The 25,492-nt window shown below is 46.7% G+C and overlaps 1 protein-coding gene across 1 annotated transcript; it reads right to left on the reverse strand.

Moving 5' to 3' along the window:
- Positions 1-6,575: 6,575 nt before the first annotated feature.
- Positions 6,576-24,105, reverse strand: LOC134149704 (transcriptional repressor CTCF-like). Its single transcript, XM_062592917.1, has 11 exons — positions 24,043-24,105; positions 17,768-18,545; positions 17,373-17,420; positions 16,347-16,480; positions 13,972-14,092; positions 13,029-13,178; positions 11,240-11,400; positions 10,609-10,791; positions 10,064-10,199; positions 7,869-8,036; positions 6,576-6,759 (listed from the first exon to the last, which is right to left on the reverse strand). The coding sequence occupies exons 1-11, from the start codon at positions 24,103-24,105 to the stop codon at positions 6,578-6,580; spliced, it is 2,124 nt and encodes a 707-aa protein (XP_062448901.1). The 3' UTR covers positions 6,576-6,577.
- Between the last annotated feature and the right edge of the window lie 1,387 nt (positions 24,106-25,492).

Raw genomic sequence — 25,492 nt, forward strand, 5'->3', positions numbered from 1 at the left:
AGGGCAGGGACCACCTTTGGCTGAGGTACCTCCTTCTGGGGTAAGAACAGAACAGTGGAAGCAGCGTTCCTCCAAGCATTGAGAGCCGCATCAACAAGCAGAGAAGCACCAGTAAAAGGCAGAGTGTTCAAGGCATTTCCCTCAGGGACAGCCTGCTCTGAATCTATGGCTCTTCCAGAATGACAAGAGAGCATGCTATTGGTGTCTGAGCATCTCAGAAGGGGCAGTAGGACCCAGCTTTTCATGGCATTAGCAAGGATATTCAGGACATGGAGAGAACGACTGTCCTCTTGTACCCATTAGGTGATAGCTCCTACTGAAGCTTAGAAGCACAAAGGACCTCCCAGCAAGCCCCATCTCCAAGCTTATCTTCCAAAACACTGGGTCCCATGTGCCAGGACATGCTGAGCGCCAGTGTACCAGAACATCTTCCCCAAGAGGAGGACAGAGGAACAAGTGTTCCCAGGTGCACAAGTGTTCCCCATCTGTTGTGCAAGCATACGTTTGTCAGGAGGCCTAGAGGAACCCATTTCCTGTTTCTTCCTCCTGAGCATCTGGAGTGTATTGGGGCTGGGCATTTCCTGCACCATCCTGGAATACTCGGACCTTCCCAGGTCTCAGGGGCTTCTGCTGGACAGTCTGCTACTGTCTGGCCTCCATTGGGGAGCCCAAACTGTGTTGGATGTGGTCTCACCAGAGCCAAATGGAGGGCAGTAGTTTCTCCCCTTGGCCTGCTGTCTGTGTTCTTGCTAAGCCTGTCCTGGTGCTTTGGCACAGGGGCACCCTGCTGAGTCCTGGCTGGCTTGCTGTCTCCCAGTACCTCCAGGGCTTTTTTTCTGCACTGGCAGCCAACCAAATCTGGTCTGCTGCATGGGCTGTTCCCTCCCAGGGGCGTACATTGCATTTGCCTTTGTTCAGCTCCATGAGGTTTCATTGTTCAATCTTCCTGCCTGTTGAGGTCCCTCTGAGCAGCAGTGCTGTCCTCCACTTTATCAACCGCTCCCCTCAGTATGGTATCAGGCACAAACGTGATGAGAGTTCACCCTGGGCAATCAGCCAGGTCTTTAAGAAAGATCCTAAAAGGCATTGGTCCTACAACTGATCCCCAAGGAACACCTTTCATAACTTTGTATTGCTGAGCACTCTGAGCCTCATAGGGTAGCCAATTTTCTACCCATCCTCTAGTCCTCCAGACCCTGTGTCTCTAGTCTGGTTATAAGAAGTCTGTGGAGGACAGTGTCAAAGACCTTGCTAAAGTCGAGATAAACAGCATCCACAGCCTTCCCTTTGTCCACACAGTCAGACACGTCCTCAGAGAATGCAAAAGCCTGTCAGGCAGGATTTCCCCTTGACGTGGTGGCTGTTCCGAGTCACTACTCTATATTTGGTGTGCCTGAAAAAAAGCTTCCAGAGTGATTCACTTCCAGGGATCTAAGTGCCTCTGACAGGCCTGTAGTCCCCTGGATCTTCCTTGTTGCTCTTCTTGAAGATGGGTGGGACATACGCTTTTTTCCAGTCATCAGAAACCTCCCTAGATTGCCAAGACCTTCCCAAGATGATAAGAGCACAGCTTCACATTGACATAGACCTCTTTTCTCAGCACCTTCAGATGTAACTCTTAGACTGCCATGAGGCTTGGGACCTGACAGGTCTGAGGGCAGGCCTCACAGTAAAACTCAAGACAAGAGCAGCACTGAGTACCTCAGCCATGTCCTTTGTCACTAGTCCCTCTGCTCTACTAGGAAGTGGACCCACATTTTCCTCATCCTTCCTGCTGCTGCTGCTGAAGACAGCATCCTTCATATAGAAGCCTTTTTCTTGCCTTTCACATCCTCTAGGTCTGACTCCAGCTAAGCTTTGGCTTTCCCAACTCCACCCTTGTATGCTCAGGCAATGCCTACTCTTGGGTAGCATGATACCCCTTCTACCTTCTCTATGCTTCCTTTTTTCTTCCTATTCATTCATGCTGGCCTTCTGCCACACTTGCCTGACTTTCAGCTGAAGACTCCCTTGGAGCTTGCAGAGCTCTGGCTGAAGTTTCAAAGGTTGCTCTTAAATATACACTCAGACCAGCAAATTTACTACAGCTCTTGCCTTGTTCCCGCCAGGGTAGCTTAGGACAGAATGTCCACATGCCCAGTTGTGTCAAGGCTAGTTTGGATTCACTCTGCCCACAGACAGCACTGCCTACCCTCCATAAGCCTTGTATGAGTCAAGCAGCTCTGAAAATGCTAACTGCTCTGCCCAGGGTGGCTCTTCATCCTCTAGATCTAAGGAGCTCAGCCACACTTCCCTTCCTGAACTGTCCTCTGATCTGCACTTGCTCTCTTCTCATCTAGAGAACCACCTGCAGGAAGACCATTGCAATGATCTGAAGACAAAAGAGTAAAGAGGTCATTACTTTTTCTGCACTGAGGTAGAAGAGGAAAAGCCATAGTTTGTACCACTGAAACTTCAGTCTGATACTCTCTGCTAAAGAAATGGGCTTAGTACCTTGTTAGTAATTTCAAAGCAACTAGTCTCTCTAACCCGGGGAAGCTCTCAATTGCTGGAAGCCAAATGTGCCTTTGGCAGGCTGCAGCAATCACTCAGAGACCCCGCCCCTCTCTGCATGGGCCCCTCAGGAGAGCAGCCCACAGCACCAGAGATGGCAGCCAGGCAAGTCAGATGAGATCTGGATGCCAGCAGAAAGAGCAAACAGACCTGTAACAGCACTCTTTGCAGCTGCACAACCTCCCTTCCTTAGCAGGACTTGCTCACAGACTTTTTTCCTCTTATTCTACATCAGTCTGCAGTTACTGCACTAAGGGAGAGATACTGGCCACAGTCTGGAAACCAGGTGAGCTAATCCTACCTCCAAACACCCAAGTGCCTATTAACTCAGTGTGACCAGGCTGGTGGGTGCTACAATGATGCATACTAACCATACCTTTTCATGCGCTGTCCAGGACACAGCTTTTCCAGTGAGGATAATAATGGTGGGAGCAGACTGTGCTTTTTGTACTTTTCTAGGGCAGAGATGTGCTGCCTGCATTCAGACTTGGCTACATCACTTGGAGATGCTGGCACTTACCACCCTGGCCACCCATATTCAAGGGCTTGCTGGAACACTGCATTGGATTTCTCCAGAGCAGCTCAACCAAGGGCAAACCAGAAGCCTGTGGGAGGAACATAAATGGAGACACCTGCCCCTTGCAAAAGCCAGAGCTCAAGGCACATCAAAAATGGGCTGCATAACAGTACTATTTACTGAGCAAGCATGCAGAAACCAGGTCAGCTGATTTATCAAGTGAAAGAGTAGTGACAGACCTGTCAGAGCAAAAAGGAAAATGGCCACAGGGTGACTGCTCCCATCCCTACTAAACCCTTGTATGGGCTTCTGGGAAAATCAAAAAGCAGCCCACAATACACGTAGAGTGAATCTGATAATTTAAGAATACTATGCATATCTGTTTTGTTAAGTAATGTTGCTTAGAAATCATTTCCTCAGAAAAGCACAATAGGAGTTGAGTCCCTGATAAACGAGCTTCATCTTCCCACATGTGCTGCTGCAGTGGGTTGTGACTAGCAGGGCAAAAACTGCCAAGAAACATGACAGCCTGCCAGTAGATAAAAGACAATTAAATACAATTTGGAAGCAGTCATGTCTGTACTTTTTAGACAGATACACCCAGCAGCCTCTCCTCTTCCAGCCTGCCAGCAAGCTATTCACACAGCAAGCAATTTCTCCTAGTTCCTCTGAACACTGGGGCAGCTGGCAACATATGCCTTGGGCTTTGCTGTCACCTGGGAACAGCACCAACTGCTGCTTATGGGAGCTTGTACAGTAGTGCTGGTGTGGACCAAGGCAGGTCTCTGCTAGAATGCATGTAAGACCTCCTCGGGGCACCATTACAGACCACTACTTAAAACAAAGCAGCATTGCAACATTTTTCATGCTCCCCTTTTCAGTAGTGGGTTAAACCACAGGTTTTAAGAGATCATGGTACTTCTCTTTTCCCATCATATTTGTAACATGAGGAGCGACAGCGCTCACTGCAACCCACCTGGCACACGGTGGTGCTACAGCACAAGTCCTGGACTGTGCACAGACAGGAGGGGACTGAGACAGTCATCTGCAACAGCAGTTGTTACCACACTTTTTATTCCATCAGTACTGACGCATATTGTAGAAAAGCACAGTGCCTGAAGACAGCTTAGTTCCCTTCCACAAAGCCTCTCTTGCTCTAGGCTCATGCAAATGGTGTTTCCTTCGGAGCAGTGTCTCCACCTGAAGCATCTCTTATGGTTTCTGATGACACAAACTCCTTGTCCAGTTGAGAATCCACCCTCCTCTGCAGCCAGATCTGGCTCATCCTTGCCAGAAAGGCCTTGCATTTTCATCTTCCACCTGCTGAAGCAACCTTCCATCCTGCTCAGGATTTCACAAACTGACCTCTAGACACACTTTTTTTCTCCCTCTCCAAGTTCAAAGGAACCAGAGACACCTAGCCAACCTAACATCTACTGAAAATTATGTCTAGCAACTGCTTTTTTTGTGCTTTTAAGGAATTTCTTTCTAAGGAGTACTATTATGTCATTTGCAGTGACTTCCATTCCAAAGTTAGTAACTAACCAGAACTTACACAGTTTGAAGTTATCCAACTGCTTTACTCTATCAGCTCTATAAGCTACTTTCAGAATTCATTCTAAGTAGAGGAACATACACTATGGCAAGCCCAAGTTTTATCTTCATTGTATTCTGAGAAATGAGACTAATATTCCCACTGTTTAGATGACAGTCACAGACAATGTCGATAAAAGCAACTGCTACTCCCACTCCTTGCTCAAGCAAGAAAACACTTATTTAAACAAGTGAGTGGCTGGTCCAACACACTTTACGTTATTATCTCATCTGGGCATGTTCCTCCATTCAGGCCCAGCTGAGAAAGTAGCTTAGGTCCATGGCATACAAAAAAAGCTGCTAGAAGACAAGTCAGGTTGTACACTAGCAGTGTATTGGCTTGACCACAGTAACCACATTTGATGATTATGTGCCTACATTCACCTGTGGCTGGTAAAACCAGCACACCATGATTTAAGATGTAGGTACCTTGCATTTAGCACAGGTAGAGGAAAAGACCCACCACGAGAGGCACAGACACACTGTAACTTCAGGCCTGAAGCATCCTTCTATAGGGAGGAGAGACTACAGTCTGGAAATCACTGCCAGGACAAACAGTTAATAAACACAAAGAATCAGCCAGTGAGCACACATGGTAATCCATTATTATTTATTAACTGTACAGCAGTATATTCTCCTTCCCAGCTTTCAAACCCCATTACATATTTTATAACAGTTTTTCCCATGTTGGCTTCCCAAAATAATGAAAAATATCACACAGTACAGCTAAGTACAAAAATGCATCAACCTAGGGTCTGATAGCTAAACTGATCGCTCTCTTAAAAGCGATACATAGAAGAAAAATTTGTTTGAAATCAGCAAGACTGAGGCTCTATAAAAAGCTTACATATTTTAACGTGTGACAGTTCATATACAGGCATCATTTGTACTTCACATTATTCCTTTTGTCTCTGTTAGAAATCCAAAATTGAGTAATTACTGACCTATTAATATTTCCTGGCCCAGGTTTTGAGGGCTGCAGTGACCCACTTATAAATCACCACTTCTGCCTAAACATAGGATTCATAAACACAAAATACAACTACAAGACAGAGCAAAGAAAACGTAGTCGTAAAATTGTAACTCAAAAAGAAGGTTAATTATACATGTTTCAAATGCCAGTTGTGTGCTTCAAAACCAGATTTCACATGTGGGTATCTGTTGATCTTCAAGGAGTAGTCTGGGTACCTTTCTTTACATGATTGGTTATCAACAGCTTTTCCAACATTCACACTCTATAAAGGTCTCTTGTCACTTGGTTTGAAAGGAATTAAAATACCGGGGTTTATTTAAACTGCGTTTTTGCATACCTCTTAACTAATGAAAAAAAGCAGAAAGCAAATCATAAAGCATATTAAGGACAGAAACCAGTTGGAGCATGCCAAAACTACCGTGTGCAGCTGACTCGGAAAACCGGAACTAGTCGGTGGGGAAAAGCAAAAACATTTTAAAAGTCTAGAACCCTCTCAAGTCTGCATTTACGGTTACAAACACTACTGAGAAAAGGAGGCTCACAGACTCTGCGAACTGGAAGTGGAAGTCCGGAGTGGTTTACCATGTACTCTAGTCAAGGCTCCCACTTGTGTATATTAAAACTTGTTGCATGTAAACACTGTCCGTGGATCAGCTTTACAATGCAGCTCAGAGCAAAACTAATCAAGCATCTCACAGGAAACCCTGAAGGACTCCAAAATATTTCCTAATGTTCCATGATCCTGTAATGCTAACATAAAACAGCAAGTTCTAGTTAAATCACATTCTAACATCATTTTAAGTTTTATTTCCCAGTAAGTTTGGTAAAATGGTCTAAAATGATGCATTTCCCAAAGCCAAGAAAAAGGGTAAAAGGAAAAAGATTTGAGCCGCTTAAACACAGCCCAGGCCAGTTCAGCCAGCCAGTATAGTCGTCTTCCATCACTGGTCCATCATGCTGAGAATCATCTCAGGAGTGAGGTCTCCATTGGGAGCTTCCACTACAGCAGGTTGAGCTTCTTCTTCTTCCTCTACTGGTTCTGCATCAGGTTCTTTCTTTACTTCAACTATAGTATTTTCAATTTCACCAGTGTTCTGGTCTTCAACCTGAATGATTGCTGCAGCTAGAAGGGCAGAAAAGAAAGGGGATGGGGAGGAGGAGGAAAATGACAGATTTTTACTGGTTCCAGGGCTGGCCTGCACCTCCCTCAGATGACTTTTTCAGTAGATACTTAGACTTTTGCATAGAAAGCAAAGGAGGGGCTCCCAATAAAGACACATTCCCACCTCAGGGCAGAATAATTCAGCCTGCCTCTCATTCATCCAAGTATCAAGCCCCTACCTCCCTGGCTCCTCTGTGAAGATGTTTTAGTAGCAAATTTCAAAAGATATATAGGAATATATGAGACAGTATTTAAGCAATTTTTACAGAGTAATCAAGTAAGACTATCAGTATACAGATGCACCTCAAACCAGCTCCTCTGCACTTAGGGTAAGGCAAAGTTTCAGTCAGATTCAGAGTCCACAGGGACACTAGTGAATGTAGTCAATGTAAAATGCTTCTGCAGGCTGTAAGCCTAGGAAGGACATGTGCTGTATTTGGAGCACTGATCAAACAGCCAAGCCACCAGGCAGCATTCACCCCTTGAAGGAAGAACTGCTTCCTGCACTTTCTAAAATTTTACTTAGACTTTGTATAGTTATTGATTTCTATGCTTAAGAAGAAACCTCTGTGGAGTTGCAACTACGCAATATTTATGCTATGCTCCAAACTACAGGTCTGAAGCATGTTTGCTTGTAGTACTATTTGCAAAAGTCTACATGCATAAAATACTATGGTGGTTCTTGTAACAGTTTCTTTAACAGCAAGTGCAACATGAGCAGACACCCAGCAACTGGGACAAAAAAAAAAAAAAAAAAAAAAAAAAAAAAAAAAAAAAGAAAAAACAAAGTTTGCACACACACTTATTAACTGGAATGTTATCAAAGAAAAAAACAAATCCTGTCATCTCCTTTTTGCATGATCTGAAACAGGCATGTTCCCTAACACCCAGGAAATGCTTGCAACAAACATCATGCACAAGGAAGATCATAGCAAGCTAGAGAAAAGTGCAGCTATTTACTTTTTAAATAAGCTCACTTGAGGGCAGGAGTTCTCTGATGAGAGCTGCCAAATCCAAGGAAGATGCAGTTCAAACAAGCATTGTAATGTAAGCTTCAAGTCGTGACTTACGCTGGGATTGTTTTGGTCGGGTGGTAGCTTTGCCTGGTGGTCTTCCTCTTCGTTTCTTACTAGGAGGTGGTGCAGGAGCCTCTTGCTCAACTTCTGGTTCAGCCTCAATTTCTACTGCTGTCTCCTCTTCATCTTCATTATCATCCAAATCTGGTTCAGCACTTTCCTCTAGAAAAAAAAAAAAAGAAATAAACAAAAAAATCCTCGAAGAAGTGCATTAAGCAAGTCTTTAGTTTAAAGAGGTTAAACACATTCACCTACAAAGAGCCATTACTTAATCCTCAACTGAAGGGAGCTGGCTCTGGTAACAGAGACAGCGAATGAGGCCTTTGCTAAGAACCTAGTGGCACAGACTCAGTTTGTTACTCCTACATTAAAGGGAACAAAATGCCATTCAGAAAGGGAAAGAAAACATGATTTCATTTGGTGGTAGTGCTTTCAATACCTCTATGAAACACTCCAGAAGTCAAGAGTGATCCAACAGTAAGTCTGCTAGACCTCAAGAAACAGCAGCACTGTACTTATCTTTTTCTGTAACGTAGATCAGCAACTGGGGTAGCAGTTCCTGAACACTGCAACCAGTGTTCAGGACCTCAGTGTCAAGTTGAAAATAGTAAAGTCACATGGAACTGGGGAGGTCTTAAGCATCACAGTTGAACACAGCTTTGCAGACACCTTGCCATGCTTTCTAGGATCATCAACATACCATAGATCATCAATCAGTGACCAAGAGCACCTTCTCCAAGACCTCTCTTTATGACGTAGAACAGCCTATTTTATGAGGCCCTGTCCACCAACTGATTTATGATAGCACCTCCCCTCGGTGCCAGCTAACTGCATTTCTTAGAAAGTGATTCCAGTCCAATGGTGCTCATGACAAGTTTTAACTTCTTGCAATTTTTCTGTGGTTTATTGAGCTAATGGCGCAAAGTTTTGTACTTCAGGACATCCCTGAAATTACCAGTTAGCACCATCAATGTGCCCAGAATACTCCATGCAAAACCAAATCAGACAAAAAGCAATAAAAGGTGTCAAGGGGAACAGACTGTCAGAAGGGTAAAATGACTGCCCCAGAATGTCTAAGCATGTCCACTGCACAGAAGAGTAGCTTATCTTCCTCATGAAGAGGTGAGCCATTGCATGAGGCATACTTCCATTTATCTGAGGGGGAAGAATGAACTGTAGAGATTTCATTTTCTTAGAAGCAGCAATAATGGCTCTAATACTTTTCAGTTAAGAGAGACACCCAAAAAGTATCCAAGCTGCACAACTGTTGACCAGGGTGTGATAAAAATGATTACTATCAAGTGAAAAATACCTTCAAAAAGGTGGCCATTGGTCTTTGGGATTCCACAAAGATGAGGCGTCATAACACATACCAGGCCTCAACTTCAAATCTCACAAGTAAATTAAGACAGAAAACAGAAAGCAGCCAAACATACCAGGGTTAACTATATGCTGCCATCTTATGGGTGCATTCCTGGCTTGAAAAAAGATCAGTTCAACATCCCAGAAAGACTGTAAATACTCTGGATATGATGTGCTTTCATCCCCCTCAGTCAGATTTTGCTGAAGGGATTGATTTTATCGCCACAAGATCTCACATTAGCATCTATTTGTTCTGTGCGTTACTGCTTTCCAGATTTTTCCTCATGTCTGTAAGCACCTACTTCCTTATGTACAAGGAGGTATGCATGTGCTGCGCTATTGTACGCAGTCATTCAAAGACAAATTTCTTTTATTGAATTTTTCAGGTCCTACCTTTTTAGAGCTTCTTCATATTTTCCTCAGATCTCAACTTTTATCAACTAACAGTCTGTCTACTTCAGCAGCTGACAGGCCAAAGCAGGGGACAACATGACTTTAGTACTGGAAAAAAGTATCAGACAGTGTACTAACACACAGAAGAGCATGCAAGACAGACAACTGCAGTCTAGGCAAAGGGTAACAGACACAGCACTTTTTTCCCCAACTACTGAGTCTCGGAAGAGGTCCAGGACAGCCGAATTCACACCATCCTTCCTAAACACACACAGTCCGCTATGTACATACATACACGATCATTTTTTTCCCCTTATCGAGTACATAAAGGCCTATCAGGTACAAAACCAAACCTGCAGAACTGGAAAAAAGCTAACAAAGAAACAATGAATCACAAGCCTGTAATGCTAAGAAGGTACTGAGCTGAATCTTACCACTATCAGAGGAATCTTCTTTCTTAGAGCGCATTTTTCTCTTTCTGCCACGTTTGCCCTTCTTTGTCTCTCCTCCATTCTCTCCTTCCCCACCATCTGGGCCAGAACAATTATCAGCATGTCTGGCCATTGTGTTCTGTTCAGAATGGGGGAAAAAAAAAACCAAAAAAAACCCAACACGCATTGAAATCAAGATCAGATATTCTGTGTTTACACAGACATTTCTGACTGCTTGTCTCTTTTTCGTCTTTGTAATGGAAAAATATTTACCAAATATAGGTAAATTTCACTAACTTCTACTCATAAAGTTGAGTTTTCCTACTGCTCATGATGCCAGTGCTAGTACATGCCAGTATCAGTATCAATACCAGAGCCTCCTCTCAGAGAGCAGCAAGTGCCACCTTTTAAAAGATCAGTGCCCCAGCCACCTTTTTCTTTGAGTAACAGGGCTCCTCCTTTCAAAAACCCCCATTCAGTCAAAAAGCACAACTCAAAATGTATTTACACACACACACACACACACACACACACACACACTCCCTTACCCTGCCAGTGAAAGTTTTACCACACTTGGAACAGACAAATGCAGAAGGGACAAAGTTGGGATCATGGTATCGTTTGAAGTGCCTATCAAGGTGCTGTTTTTGACGGAAGGTTTTATCACAATGGCTACAGGGGTAAGGCTTTTCTCCAGTATGGGTCCGTTTATGCATGATCATGTGCCACTCCTGGTAGGGACAAACCAAAGAGAAAGAATAACTTGAAAACTTTCAGATGTAGACACTGAGAAATTTATTTCTGCAGGCAAGACGAGGTCAAACACTTTAGTCCAAGAAAAACACCCAGGAGAAGATGGTACTGCCCAAGTGCAACCACACTCTGATTGATGGCATATTCGGTCCTACCTACTTCCATCCTCCAAGCAACTCTAGCTCTTTGTCAACAGATATGCCAAGGTTGTGACTTAACTCCCTTAAAAGATACTCTCCACAGGGGAGCACTTCAGCAGAAAGAAAAAGCCACTGAACTCTCCCATGCCCTTAAAATAAATAAATAAAAGTCAGAGAGCTAACACTGATTTTGAAAGTTGGTCAAACTTAACAGATAAGATTTCTTAGCTTACGTGTTTAGCTCCTGTTCTAATGCTCTTAAGGGCTGTCAGTCCCACCAGCTTACCTTACTGCATGCATAATCACACTGGTCACACTGGAAGCGCTTCTCATTCTTGTGAGACTTTTGATGCTGTTTGAGGGCATATCGCTCATGAAACACAGCATCACAGTATCGACACTTCTTGCTCTGTTCAGTGTAGGAATGCTGATTTCGCAAATGGACACCTAGGAATGCAAGAACCAGAGCCTTTAATCACATCACGCTATCCAAGGGTGAAAGAGCCTGGTATACAATCTCTCAGTGTCTTTCCCTCTGTATACTCTTGAGTTCAGGTGAGAAAAGTAAACTGTTAATTTGAGATTCTATCAAAAAATTAATAGGCTTATAATTAACAGCAATCAGCATAACTTCTTGACAGAACTGTCTAGTCAAAAGCTTAGTAAGGTTTTTTAAAGGATTCTAGATTTGGTTAATATCAGCAATCTGTGCTGATACACTTGCATTTGATAAAGGGTTTGATGATATACCACATAACTTATATTCAAAATTCACTATCTGCAAAATACAGCAGGATTCTTAGACTGTTAGTGTCTAGACTGTTTCAAAAATCCATCTCAAAAACATAGCAGTCAGGTCACTGATGCCCAGGACTGCTTCGGACAATCTGTAAGGATTCTCTTGGAAGACAGAGCAACATAAATTTTTGCTACTGAAGTTCATGCAACAGATGAAGTAAAGTCAAGGTAAAACACAGCACTGTCCTCAAGACACTTAAGACCACTCTGAATTGCCTGAATACAGTCAGAAGCCAGGTAATACATTGGGAAGCAGGATTTTTTGCAGGATTAGAAGTCAAAGTGACAAGACAAGAGGGTAACAGGGGTACCTACAGCTAACCCCTATCAGAGGTTTTAATCACTTTAAAATCCTCCAAATATGAGCATATTGCACCTGCACAAGGTAGCCTGCTGTAGCTTGAACAATCATTATGAAAAAAAATCTTCACAGCTATTCTGTTTTTTCCTGTTATAGATCAGTACTTGTTTGCTTCATAGACACTTGGTGTCATCGTCTCAACGTGTCCTTCATTGTAGCACTTTACATCTGTTTGTTATGAGGGAGAACCTACCTTCCCGTTATCTGGTTGATATTTTGCTTATAGACAGAATTATGCCAAATCTCAGCCTTTTCTTCACTGAGAAAGATTATCTTCAATTGCTCTGGGAGTAGTACTATTTTACACCTTCTTGTATATCATAAAAGAGAGCTTGTCTGCAAGAATCATGGGGAACTGCTCACCAGGTCAACACTCTCCTACTGCAAGGACTCAGGGCTTTTGTGACAACTCAGTCTCTCCTATTCTGTCTGTGGCACACAGCTCCACTTCCTGAAAAATGAAATCGTTTAGGCTAATTCAAGCCTTTCAGCTTGATGAAGATATATCTGGGCCTCCAATACATAGGAGGTCACGCCAAATGACCTTCCGATTTCTCGGACCTTAAGTCGTACAGTTAAAATATTAGTCTAAGTTCAATAAATGCCTCGCACCTATGGACATGAAAATAACTTGCCTTGGATGCTTGAAAAACATGCTGCATTTTCAAATAATGAAAAGCAATTGAAAGTGCTGTTCCCATAGCATGCAGCAGTTACTGTAAGCTAAAAGGCTAAAAGTATGTATTACCAGCCACACTTCTAAGCCTGTGCTTCATTTTGTGCAGTTACTGGATTTACTAGGTTAAAGCGGGGGTAAGACAGCTGATGGGTTACATGAACTCTAATTTTGGGAAGGCATGTTTTGTGTAGCCTTCTGCAGTAACTTCGCTAATGGACACATTGCCAAGATACATACCCAAGTCCCTCTTTCTTGCTATAACAGTATCACAGTGAGGACAGTGAAATTTGGCCACATTCTCCGTATGTTTCTGTAAAATGTGCATCTTCATGGTACCACTCTGAGTGAAGTGAGTATGGCAGATGTAACACTCATATGGCTTCTCTCCTACAGTAACGGAAGGAAAAAAGGTAGCACAAGCACTTTTATTAACAAGAAATCTAATCAAAAAGCCCTAAATAAAATAACTCCCCAGAAACCAGCAAACAGCTCAATGATGTTTCTTTCTCTAGAAGTTTTAGTTCCCGTAAATATCTTTCTACAACACAAAGACAAAACAAATTCACTCTTGAGCAAATGAGTTAATTATTAGTCCTTACGATGAGAAACACATTCAAGACCTACATGCAAGTTGCTAGAACACTGTGAACATCAAATTTGAGATTTTCTTTTGAATGCTCATACATACAAGCACATTTCTGTCATTAAATTTTAGCAGCCTCATTAGTTTAGCACTCCAGCAGTGTTCCATGCTAGAAAAAAAAGTCCTATTTCTATCACAGAAAAGACTAAGGATCTTCACAAACTGCATCCAGACACCGTTGCAATTACACTCAAGAATGAAACTAAAAGTGGCTATAACCTTCAGTGGGAAGTAAAACATCAATAAAGAAGATATTGCTCATCTTCATACTGATAAAGGGCCTGTATTCTGTCACCTCACAGTGAAGGCAAAAATCAGAATCCTCTAGCACATTTCTCAGAGCAATTACTAGTGTCAGTTTATGAATTTATTAATGTTGATAAACAGTGCATTCTCTTCAGCTACAGACTTCATGATAATTTTACATTAAACTTGAATACTTCATTTTGCTGACTCCGAGCATGAGCACCATTATGCACTGTCCCAGCACTCAGACACCAGCACACAGACAGCGTGCTAAAAGCATGACATCAGTACCAGAGTGGGTCCTCATGTGCCCCTTCAGCGTGTAAGTATCCCTGCAGGCATAGCTGCACAAGCTGCACTGGAACGGACGCTCTCCAGTGTGAGAGCGAATGTGGCGTTTCAAATTGCTAACCTGAAAGCCAAGAGCAAGACTGGAGTTAGTAAGCATGAATAGGTAAGATTTCCAAAGTAAAAGAAATCAGTCAAAAATTTTGTTACAGTAACATTTTGTTTCAGTAGCAAGGTTAAAAGTAATACAATCAACCAACCTGTTTCAGTGCCAGTCTTGCACTGCCATGTAACCACTCATACTCCCTTTCCCACTCTGTTCCACCTCCCAGCTTTATTCCCAGTCTTGCTCCTACATTCAAAGCAGCCAGATTTTGTCTCCTGCGCTCACCTTACTGGCAACCACCATCTCAACGTCAGAGGATAAGCTAAAATTTGAAAGCATCCTGGACAGACACAGAGAAAAAGCGTTCCAGGAAAGCATGCACCCAGGAACACTGCAGATGTTCTTCCACAGGGTGCCTCCCGGGATGCCCTCCAGTTACTTTCAGGAAGAAATAAATCAGTAACTCAATAAAAAAGCCCTAGTCCTGCAATCAAGGTGACTTAATCCCTTTACGCTCCTGCCATTATCTAGGAGGCATGAACATAGCTTAAGAATTAGCAGACATGAATGGAAAGCATTTTCTGCTTCAGTAAGAGCAAGCTGCACCAACTGCTGTCTATAAAACCCTGCAACCAGCTCACATAGGACCAACTTGCTTATTCTTTCCTAATTCATGCACTGCAACACAACACATTCAGCACTTCAAACCTCAGGGCCTGGAATTACAACACCGCAGTCACAGCTCAAAGTTTTGTTTCTTTTTTTAATAAATAAATAAATAAATAGATAAAACTTAAAAGACCCACAAAAACCCCAGCATTCCCCCCCCACAAAAAAAAAAAAAACCCAAAACATACACACACAAACTGAAACACCTACACCCAGAAAACTCAATAAATAAATAAAAGAAGATTAAGCACCCAATTCAACATCTCCACTGTAACCTTCCTCCACCGCACAGATCAGTTCTTAAAAATTTTGTTCGTGACCTTGCTCAGATTTCCTATCCCCATCTTGCAATGTAGTTTTTATTACATTTTAAAAGCTGTCCTGCAGCACAAGCAGCAGTGCTGCTTAGGGCACAGGGTAGAACATTCAAGTAAGCTTTATTTCCTGAAGCAAATTAGACAACCTCTTAGAATTAGCAAAGCTGTTTTTCACTAATTTGGGAAAGCGCCATTCATTTTGGCAGCAGTCACTTTATCAACAGATATGTAAGATGCAAAGTGCACATTTTAAAATTGGAGAGCATCTCTAGTCTTAAAGTACATTCTACTCAGCAGATACCTGCCTCCTTCAACTCCTTTACTCATCTTAAAGGACTGCTCTTTTTAAAAAGAATGAAAACTACAGTCTCCAAAGAGGAAATGGAAATGATCTAGGGTTTTGGTGCACAAATATCCTCAAATAGGCTTCTCATCAACTGAGGAAACCCTATCACTTGCTTCCAAAAAAACAGACCTAATTCATTCAGAAAGCAGCTGTGCAGATGACCTCGGAGTGCTAGTGGACAAGCTGACCATGAGCCACCAATGTGCCCTGGTGGCCAGGAAGGTCAATGGTCTCCTGGGGTGCATTAGGAAGAGTGTTGCCAGCAGGTCGAGGGAGGTGATCCTGCCCCTCCACTCAGCCCTGCTGAGGACTCGTCTTGAGTACTGCATCCAGTTCTGGGCTCCCCAGTACAAGAGAGACATGGAGCTACTGGAGAGAGTCCAGCGTAGGGCTACAAGGATGATCAGAGGGCTGGAGCACCTGCCCTCTGAGGAACGGCTGCGAGAGCTGGGCCTGTTAAGCCTGGGGAAGAGAAGCTTGAGGGGGGATCTTATCAGTGTGTATAAGTATCAGAAGGGAGGGCATCAAGAGGATGGGGACAAACTCTTCTCAGATGTCCCACACAACAGCACAAGAGGCAATGGGGCAAAAACTGAACCACAGAAAGTTCCGCCTGAACGTGAGGAGGAATTTCTTCACTATGAGAGTGACAGAGCAGTGGAAGAGGTTACCCAGAGAGGTTGTGGAGTCTCCTTCTCTGGAGATATTCAAAGCCCTCCTGGATGCAATCCTGTCTAACATGCTCTAGGTGACCCTGCTTGAGCAGGGGGGTTGGACTAGATGATCTCCAGAGGTCCCTTCCAACCTTACTGATTCTGTAATTCATAACCCATTTACTCAGAGGCTTTTCAAAAATGGTCAAGGAGGAAAGTTTGTAACAGATGATGAATAAGTCTTGAAGCATACAAGCATGTACTTGGCACTGTGACAATTAACATACCTCCACACTAGCATAATCACACACTGAAAATTTGAATGGTTTCTCGTGGGTGTGTTTGTAGCGGCGATGCCGAACCAACTCTCCACTGGTCACAAAGGCCATGTCGCAATCCGGGCACTTGTGAGGGCGAGTACCTGATCATTTGCAGGAAAACAGGAAGATGGTGACATTCAGATTTAGTGGCAGAAAATATGACACAGCTTTTCCCTCTCCACCCCCCCCACCATGAATTAGCAATGTTCCTTTTGTTCTGAAAGATTAGATTACAGCAGCAAATGGCACACAGGCGCCATAGCCTTTGTATAAACAGCCAATGGACGGAAGATACTGCTAGAGAGTGTACATGCCTTCAATGGGGGAAACAAACTCCCTTATTTTCTTATCACTTGGCTATTTGCAAATTTCAAACCATTCAGTTAGATAATGCAGAGGTATGAAAAGAAAGCTAAGAACATGAATTACACTTTTTTGGCAGAAGGGTCAAAAGAACATGGTTTAAATTTGATGACAGTTACAAAATTACTCCTATATTAAGTTTTATAACAGAAACTTAAGTGAGGAACAATGGAAACATGCTTTCATTCCTACATGTTTTACTGGTCCAGTTTATAACCTATTCCCTGTTTTGTTTTTCTCCTCCATCTGCCTTCTGTTTAGCTCCAGCCTCACCTTATTTTTCCATAGGAAGCAATGGCAGCACAAACCTCAGAACACAGCAAACTGAGGGCCCTAATAACACCCAAGACAAACAGAATGTTTTCTACAGCTTTAAGAAACTTCGGATCAATCCTAGAGTTAGTTTTTGTATCTATGTACAGAATGAGCTTTGCACCTAACATGGTCAGGTGAAAAATTGCTCTCACAGGGGAAGAAAAAAAAATAAACAAAGAGAGCAGCATTGCATAGTTTGTTCCTTTCCAGCTTGTCCCATAGAGGAAATCTGACAGATTCAGATAGACCCAACCTGCCTACAGAATAAAGACAGAGTAGATTCTATTAGAAGAATGTACACAAAGGTCCAAGTACCTGTGTGAGTGTTGAGGTGCTTCAACAGTAATGTGACTGTCCGAAAAGCTCCGCCCCCCAAAAACTAATTATACCACTGGTTCCTGATGTAAAACTTTATTGTACACAATAATCTCTTGAATATGCATTACAGCAAAAAGCAGAACCTTTTCAACTGTAGTGATATGGGAATACTAATACCACAGCATCACACAAGGCAAATGAGCTCCTTTGCAAGCCTACAGACAGGAGAGAGTAGGTTTGCCCAGAAAACAGAGCTGAGAGCTCTCATACAAAACGGTAAGTGACACTGAGCATGCCTGCTTCGCTCCCATTTGCATCTACTCAATCACTTCAACTGTACTGCAAGGTGCAGTCACAACCAGTGCAGTTTAGAAATCTGCTTACAAACCCACCTTTCTTTTTGATTTTGGTTGGTTTAGGTGGCTTCATGTTACCCACTACTTTTTCTGCATTGACCTCAGACAACAAACCCTCCTGTTGCTCCTCTTCAACATCATACACAGAGACATCCACATCTTTGCCTTCCTCAGTGTAGCGTAGCTTACTCTTTTGGTTTTTCTTTGTTTTTTTGGCTGGTGGCTGATAGTCTGGATCTTTTTGCCAATTAGGATCTTCTTGGGGCTGAAGTTCACCTTGTTCCAGCGTCTCCACCTCACCATTTGCACCCACTTTCATTACCTGGAAGCCTTCTGGTAAAGCGGGAGTGTGACAGATCATGGGCTCTCCCTCTTCCAGGCCTCCTTTGGAAACCTCATTTTCATATGCTCCCAGAAGTTCTTCCACAGAAGTGGTGGCAAGTACTTCAAGTACCAGTACTTCAAGCTCACCAAGATTTATAGGCTGCTCTTCCATATTAACAACCTGAGGTGTTCTGATCTGTGTGTCATCCACTGTAGCCTCCGTTTCCTGAGGCACTGCACCTTCCATTACTTCAGTCTTCATTTGAGGAAGTGTTGGATCCAACTGTTCCATCATAACCATCTGCACACCTCTGTTGACATCCTGAACTACTTCACACCCATCTGCTTGGTTTGGTGGTATATGACAAGCATCGTCCTCCTGCCCAGCTTCACGGCGTCTTTCATAGGTTTTTCTCTCTTTTCCCTTAATAAAAGTTTCTGATTCGTCCACAATAGCTTCAACTGCCTCACCTTCTGTTTCACCTTCTTGCTGTTAAAAAAAGAAAAAACAAAAAAAAAAAAAAGCAGAAGAGAGAATATTGCACATCATCTGATGTAATAATGTGCCATAATAATGGCACACACCCCACAGAGGGACAAATGGCCTAACCGAAAACCATCAGCTCAACAGCAATAGCATATTGCAGCCAGTTTTAAGAAAATAAAGCCAAAACTGTAAGCATTAGTCTCTGCTAGCGTATTGTCGCTGTAAATCAAGGTGATCACAGAATCCTGCCTGGAGTGAAACAGCCGCTGTACCAGTTTCATGGAAAGGAAGGAAAGCAAGGAAGAGAGATTAAGGGATATGTATGTTTCTCCTTCTCAAGGACTGCAAATCGCTAAGGCAAGTGATACGGCATGATTACTCCTTATTACCAATCTGTGTAAAATAAATAAGCTGAATATCAGAAGCAGTCCTGTGCTATAATCACATTATTTTTATGTCATTAGAAATCTTACATGTAAAAAAGCTTACTCCGTAAAGCACAATATAAATCTGGACCCCCCCCCAAAAAAAACAACCTCCCCCAACAACCGCACTCACACAAAAAAGCCCTTAGTCTGAGAATAGTGATTTTTTTCCGCCTAAGAAAAAGCTTTGAGAATGCAAAGCAAGAATTTAAGTCTTCAGAGTTACTCTAAATTAAGTTCATATTTCATGTAAAACTCCAGCTCCAAACAACTATTTCCTCTATGTTTAGACTTCTCTGAACAACACTTGATTGGCATCTTCTCTAAAAAAAAAAAAAAAAAAAAAAAAAAAAAAAAAAAAAAAAAAGAAGAAAAAAGAAAGAAAAAAAACCCAAGGATAAGTAAATTTCTTGGGAGTATCCTGAGCTTCATTCCTGTTTCCATTTATGGGCACTGCCTTGCCTCAGAAGGCAGAACACAGGATGAACTTGAGCACAGTGCCCTCTGTGGGTCGAAGGAGCCCCAGGGTGCAGACAAGGCTCAGTTAAAATTTTATTTCAATTAAATGGTCTGGACTCAGAGCTACACGACTCTAGTGATTTCTCATGAAAACTAGGCTAAATCTAGCCAGAGCATCAACAGCATGTAGTAATTCTAAAGCTCAGTATTTTAGCAGGTAGGTCTTAATTTTAACTCTCAGAACTTTTGTATAAAAGCATTATCTCCTTTTTGACAAATTTCTCTCTTCTCTCTTGCCCCAACAACCCAGCATTATTCTCTACACAGGATTGTTTCAAAACCCCTCAGAACACTCTAAGACACCCCCAAACACCTGCCACCTTCAAAAAAACCCCATCCCCACCCCCTCAAAAAAAATCACACAGAACTAACTCCACCCAATCATCTTATGAAGCTTGTGATCAAATTCTAATTCCAATCCCAGGGCTGATAGGAGACATCCACATTTTCTCATTTTATCTGTTGGCCTCTCAGACCAACTAATAGGACCTCTTAAAGCTATCTTTTAAACTCTGTACATTTCGTATCATGTCACTACCAGCTGTCTAAACATAGCCTTGCGCATTCGTTTCTGAAATACATGGGCATATATACATAACATGAAACGTAGCTATCAGTCTTTATTAGACTTCAGAAATACAAGACATGTAATTATTATTATTTTAGCGAATACTCGCTTTTACTGTTACGGCCTTTTCTAGTATCCTGCACTACTTCTTTGAGAAAAAGATGTTCCTCTCTTTTTTCAGTCTGCTTGGACTAGGGTCACTTACTAATGTGCAGCCTTGATAGTCTCTATGTTTCTTGTGGGCAGCAGCAGTCTCCAGGGGGCACCAGATACCCAGAAATACTGACATACGGTTTCATGTGCACTCCCTGCAGGGATCCTGCTTCTCCTTTTTCTTAACACTCATCAGCTTTTCAAGTCACAGCAAAACCATATGGACAAACAGCTGAAGAACACAAGATGATGCAAGTACTTTACACTAGCCAGCAGCGATCAGAACGGAGCTTTGGTCTTTAGCCTGCAGCAATTGTGAAAGCGTGCCCAGTTGGGCTGACATCCCTGGCCTCCAAGCGAATGATGCCCAAGTCACCTCAGAGCCACAAACAGCAGACACGGCCCTGCCACTGGCCTGCACGACGCTCAGCCACAAGGCATCTCACAAGCCTGACCGTAGCACTGGCCTAGCACACACGCAGGCACAAGGCACTTCCCAACCACCACCACCACCAGTGGCCACAGCACTGGCCTGCTACGCACGCATGCACAAGCCACCTCATAGCCACCACCAGCAGCCTGCGCAGCAGCACTCGCCTCAGAGGCACTACGCAATCAAGAGATGCAAACAGCAACAAGATCACCCCAATGGCCCAGCAGCCGCTGCTTCTCAGCTCACCGCACAACCACTAGCACCTGACGTGGGCCTGCCACTGGCCTGCAAAGCAAACAGCCCAAACTCAGTGCACGCTCCCAAACATCACACAACAGCCTCACGCTGGCCTCTTATGCCCTCACGCAGCAGCAACCTCACAACTCCGGACAGCAGGCAGCATCCGAGCATTGCAGTGTCACGCAATGAGGCTGTTAGAGAAATACTGTGAGAAAAACCTTGCAAATAATTAACAAGACTCAAGGACAAGGGGGAGAGAAAAACAGTACTGCAAAGGATAACCAGCTCCAGCTAAAAAACCTTGATGAAACCACAGCGCTTTGAAGATTGCGAGGGGTAGGTAAGACAAAAACAGCAGAATAACCCAGAAGTGACCTTAGGTTCATTAAGGCTTATTAACATATTAAACTTCACACCCCTAAATGAATAATGAGATGGAAATGACATGATAATGATGTTACCGCCTCTTCTTCGCGTCCTATGCTAATTAACAAGAATGTGAAAGCGCAAGCACAGGGCGATTACCTGAGGTAATGAAATCGTAATCAATAGAAAGATTTGTATAAAATACTCCCTGAAAAGTGTGTATAAATCAAGAATGAGAGGGGGAGAAGGTGTGCTATCTTTGTGGATTTACCACCTAGCACTCATCTCTGCGCAGAAATGAAATAAAGAAATATCTCGACCCTGTGTGTCTGTTGGTTGCTTGCACACCGGGTAAGAGAACCCACATTTTGGGACAACAGGGGGATTGGGGTCTTGGGGGGGGCCTGGGGGGGGCCCTGGGGGAGGACTGGGGTCCGGGGGGGATCGGGGGGGGATTGGGGGCTGGGGGGTCCCTGGGGGAGGATTGAGGTCCGGGGGGGTGCCCTGGAGGGGGCCCTCGTGGGGGGATGGGGGTTCTGGGGGGGGCCCTGGGGGGGGAATTTGGGTCCAGGGGGGGCCTAGGGGAGGGAATTGGGGTCCTAGGGGGGTCTGGGGGGGATTGGGGTCCTGGGGGGGTATTTGGGGTCCTGGGGGGGATATTTGGGGGTCCCAGGGGGGCATTTGGGGTCTAGAAGGTTTATTAGGGGTCCCGGGCAGTATTTGGGGTCCTAGGGGGGATATTTGGGGGTCCCTGTAGGGGAATTTGGGGTCTCTGGGGATTATTTGGGGTGCTAGGGGGATATTGGGGGTCCCTGGGGGCGTTTCGGGTCCTGGGCATTTGAGGGTCCCAGGAGGGTATTAGGGGTCCTGGCAGGTATTTGGGGGTCCCCAGGGGTCATTCGGGGTCGGGGGGGATGTTGGGGTCCTGGGGGGGCCCCAAGGGGGTATTTGGGGGGGTCTCTGGACAGGCTGGGGGGGTTGCATTTGTCCCTGCACGGGTGTGTATACCTGCGGGACAGGTATTTGGGGGCGGTATTATAGGAGCAGGGGGGGTATTTGGGGCGACAACATGCTTTTAGGGGGTATTTGAGGGTGTAGCTGGGGTGAGAAAGCGGTTTGGGGGTTATTTGGGGGTGACAAAGGTGTTTGGGGGTACTTGAGGGTGTAGCTGGGGTGACAAGGTGATTTTGGGCGGTATTTGGGGTGACAAGGTGATTTGGGGGGTATTTGAGGCATCCTCGCCCGGATGCCTGAGCCCCCTCTCCCAGACACCTGGGCCCCTCCCGGACACCTGGGCCCTGCTCATCAGGGGGTGGCAGTGGGCCTGGAGCCGCTGCACTTGCTCTCGCAGAGTCTCGGGGGGCAGCTGGGGCCAGAAGTCATGGGGGGGACGGCTGGGGCGTCCCCACACGTCCCTCCACGCCCCACACGTCCCCTTCCACCCCCCACACCCCCCAGCCCCACGTGTCTCTCCATGCCCCACATATTTCCCCCCAGCCCCACACATTTCTCTGTGTCCCCCACGCCCCCCCCAGGCCCACACGTCCCTCCGTGCCCCACACTTCCTCCACCGCCCCAAACCTCCCCAAGCCCACACATCCCCCCAGCCCCACAAGTTCCCCCGCAGCCCCACAAGTCCCCCCCAGCCCTACACATAGGTTGGGGGGTGGCGGGGGCAGGACGGGCCCCTCCAGGGTTCTCAGCACTGTAGGGCAGAGACGGGCTCAGCGGCTGCCTCCCAAGTGCCCCCTAGCCCCCCACGTGCCCCGCTGCACCCCAGGTCCCCCCCCAGCCCCCAAGCGCCCCCCAAGTGCTCACCGGGGGGCAGGGCAGCACCACATCCTCAGGAATCTCCTCCACTGTGGGGCCGGGCGCCGTAGGGCTGGGCAGCGCTGTGGGGCTCCTGCCCCCCAAGTGCCCCCCACACAAACACACCGCCGCAGTGACCCCTCCCAGTGCCCCCTGCCCCACAAGTGCCCCCCAGTCCCTCCCAGTGCCCCCTAGTTCTCCCCATGCCCCCATTATTCCCAGTGCCCCCTGTCCCTCTAGTCTCTCCCAGTCCCTCCCAGTCCCCCCAGGCCAGTCCCCCACTCTCTCCCAGTCCCCCTAGTTGCCCCCATTCCCTTCAGTCCAGTCCCCCCAGTCCCCCCTGTCCCTCCAGTCCAGTCCTCCCATTCCCCTCAGTGCCCCTCAGTCCCTCCCAGTCCCTCCCTATCTCCCCATTCCCTCCCAGTCCAGTCCCCCCCCCAGTCCCCCCAGACCCTCCCAGTCCCCCCAGTCTCTCCCAGTACCCCCCAGTCGCCCCCAGTCCCTCCCAGTCCAGTTCTCTCATTCCCCTCAGTGTCCCCCAGTACCCCCTAGTACCCCCCAGTCCCCCACAGTCCCTCCCAGTCCCCTCAGTCCCCCAGTCCAGTCCCTCCAGTCCCCCCCAGTCCAGACCCTCCCAGTCTCCCTGAGTCCCCCCCAGTCTCTCCCAGTCCCCCCAGTCCAGACTCTCCCAGTCCCCCCCGAGTCCCCCCCAGTGCCTCCCAGTCCAGTCCCCCCAGTCTCTCCTAGTACCCCCCAGTCGCCCCCAATCCCCCCAGTTCCTCCAAGTCAACTTCTCCCATTCCCCCAAGTCCAGGCCCCTAGTCTCCCCCAGACCCCTCAGTCCAGTTCTCCCATTCCCCTCAGTGCCCCCCAGTCCCCCCAGTCCCCCCCAAACCCCCCAGTCTCTCCAATCCAGTTCCCCAGAGTATCTCCCAGTCCCCCGCAGTCCCTCCCAGTCCCCCCAGTCCAGTCTCTCCAATCCAGTACCTCCCAGTCTCCCCAGTCCCCCCAGTCATCCCATTCCAGTCCCTCCCAGTCCAGTTCTCCCATTCCCCTCAGTGTCCCCCCAGTCCACCCAGTCCAGTACCCCTAGTCACCCCAAGTCACCCTAGTCCCCCCAGTCCAGTCCCTCCAAGTCCCTCCAGTCCCCCCCAGGCACCCCCAGTCCCCCCAGTCCAGACCCTCCCAGTCCCCCCAGTCCCCCCCAGTCGCACGCAGTACCCCAGTCCCTCCCAGTCCCCCCCGACTCCCCCCCAGTCCCTCCCAGTACCCCCCAGTCGCCCCCAGTCCCCCCAGTCCCTCCCAGTCAAGTTCTCCCATTCCCCCCAGTTCAGTCCCTCCAGTCTCTCCCAGTACCCCCCAGTTGCCCCCAGTCTGCCCAGTCCAGTTCTCCCATTCCCCTCAGTGCCCCAGTCCCCCCAATCCAATACCCCTTGTACCCCCTAGTCCCTCCCATCCCTCCCAGTTTCCCCAGTTCAGTCCCTCCAGTACCTCCCAGCCCCCAGTCCCTCCCAGTCCCCCACTTCAGTCCCTCCGAGTCCCTCCCAGTCTCCCCAGTCCCCCCAGTCACCCTATTCCAGTCCCTCCCAGTCCCTCCAGTCTCCCCCAGCCCCCCCAGTCCCTCCCAGTTCCCCAGCAGTCACCCTAGTCCCCCCAGTCCAGTCCCTCCAAGTCCCTCCAGTCCCCCCCCAGGCACCCCCAGTCCTCCCAGTCCCCCCCCAGTCCTGCACGGTACCCCCAGTCTCTCCCAGTACTCCCAGTCGCCGCCAGTCCCCCCAGTCCAGTACACCCCAATACCCCCTAGTCCCCCCCAGTCCCCCTCAGTCCCTCCACTCCCCCCGCAGGCCCTCACAGTCCCCCAAGTCCCCTCAGTCCAGTCTCCCCAGTCTCTCCCACTACTCCCCAGTCACCCCCAGTCCCCCCAGTCCCTCGCAGTCCAGATCTCCTCTTCCCCTCAGTGCCTCCCAGTCCCCCCAGGCCAGTCCCTCCCAGTCCCCCCCACTCCCTCCCAGTCCCTCCCAGTCACCCCAGGCCACTCCCCCCAGTCCCTGCCAGCCCCCCCCCATTCCCCCTGGTTCAGTCCCCCCAGTTTCTCCCAGTCCCCCTAGTAGCCCCCAGTCCCCCCAGTTTCTCCCAGTCCAGTTCTCCCATTGCCCTCAGTGTCCCCCAGTCCCCCCTAGCCCCCCCAGTCCCCCGAATCCAGTACCCCGTAGTACCCCCCAGTCCCTTCCAGTCCAGCCAGTACAGTCCTTCCAGTCCCCCCCAGTCCAGACCGTCTTAGTCCCTCCGAGTCCCTCCCAGTCCCTCCCAGTCCCCCCAGACCAGTCCCCTCAGTCTCTCCCACTACCCCCTGGTTGCCCCCAGTCCCTCCCAGTCCCTCCAAGTTCAGTTCTCCCATTCCCCTCAGTGCCCTCCAGTCCCCCCAGGCCAGTCCCTC

This window comes from Rhea pennata, chromosome 21 (assembly GCF_028389875.1).
Source record: "Rhea pennata isolate bPtePen1 chromosome 21, bPtePen1.pri, whole genome shotgun sequence".
In the NCBI taxonomy this organism is placed as follows: domain Eukaryota; kingdom Metazoa; phylum Chordata; class Aves; order Rheiformes; family Rheidae; genus Rhea; species Rhea pennata.

Excerpts from the sequence above, each read along its gene's own strand:
- LOC134149704 (XM_062592917.1), bottom strand. The coding sequence starts at position 24,105 with ATGGGAGAACTGGACTGGGAGGGACTGGAATGGGATGACTGGGGGGAC. Across the intron at positions 11,401-13,028 it reads AGCAAGAAAGAGGGACTTGG|GTGTCCATTTGCGAAATCAG; the intron begins GTATGTATCTTG and ends TTGCATTCCTAG. Across the intron at positions 10,200-10,608 it reads GTAAAACTTTCACTGGCAGG|AACACAATGGCCAGACATGC; the intron begins GTAAGGGAGTGT and ends CATTCTGAACAG.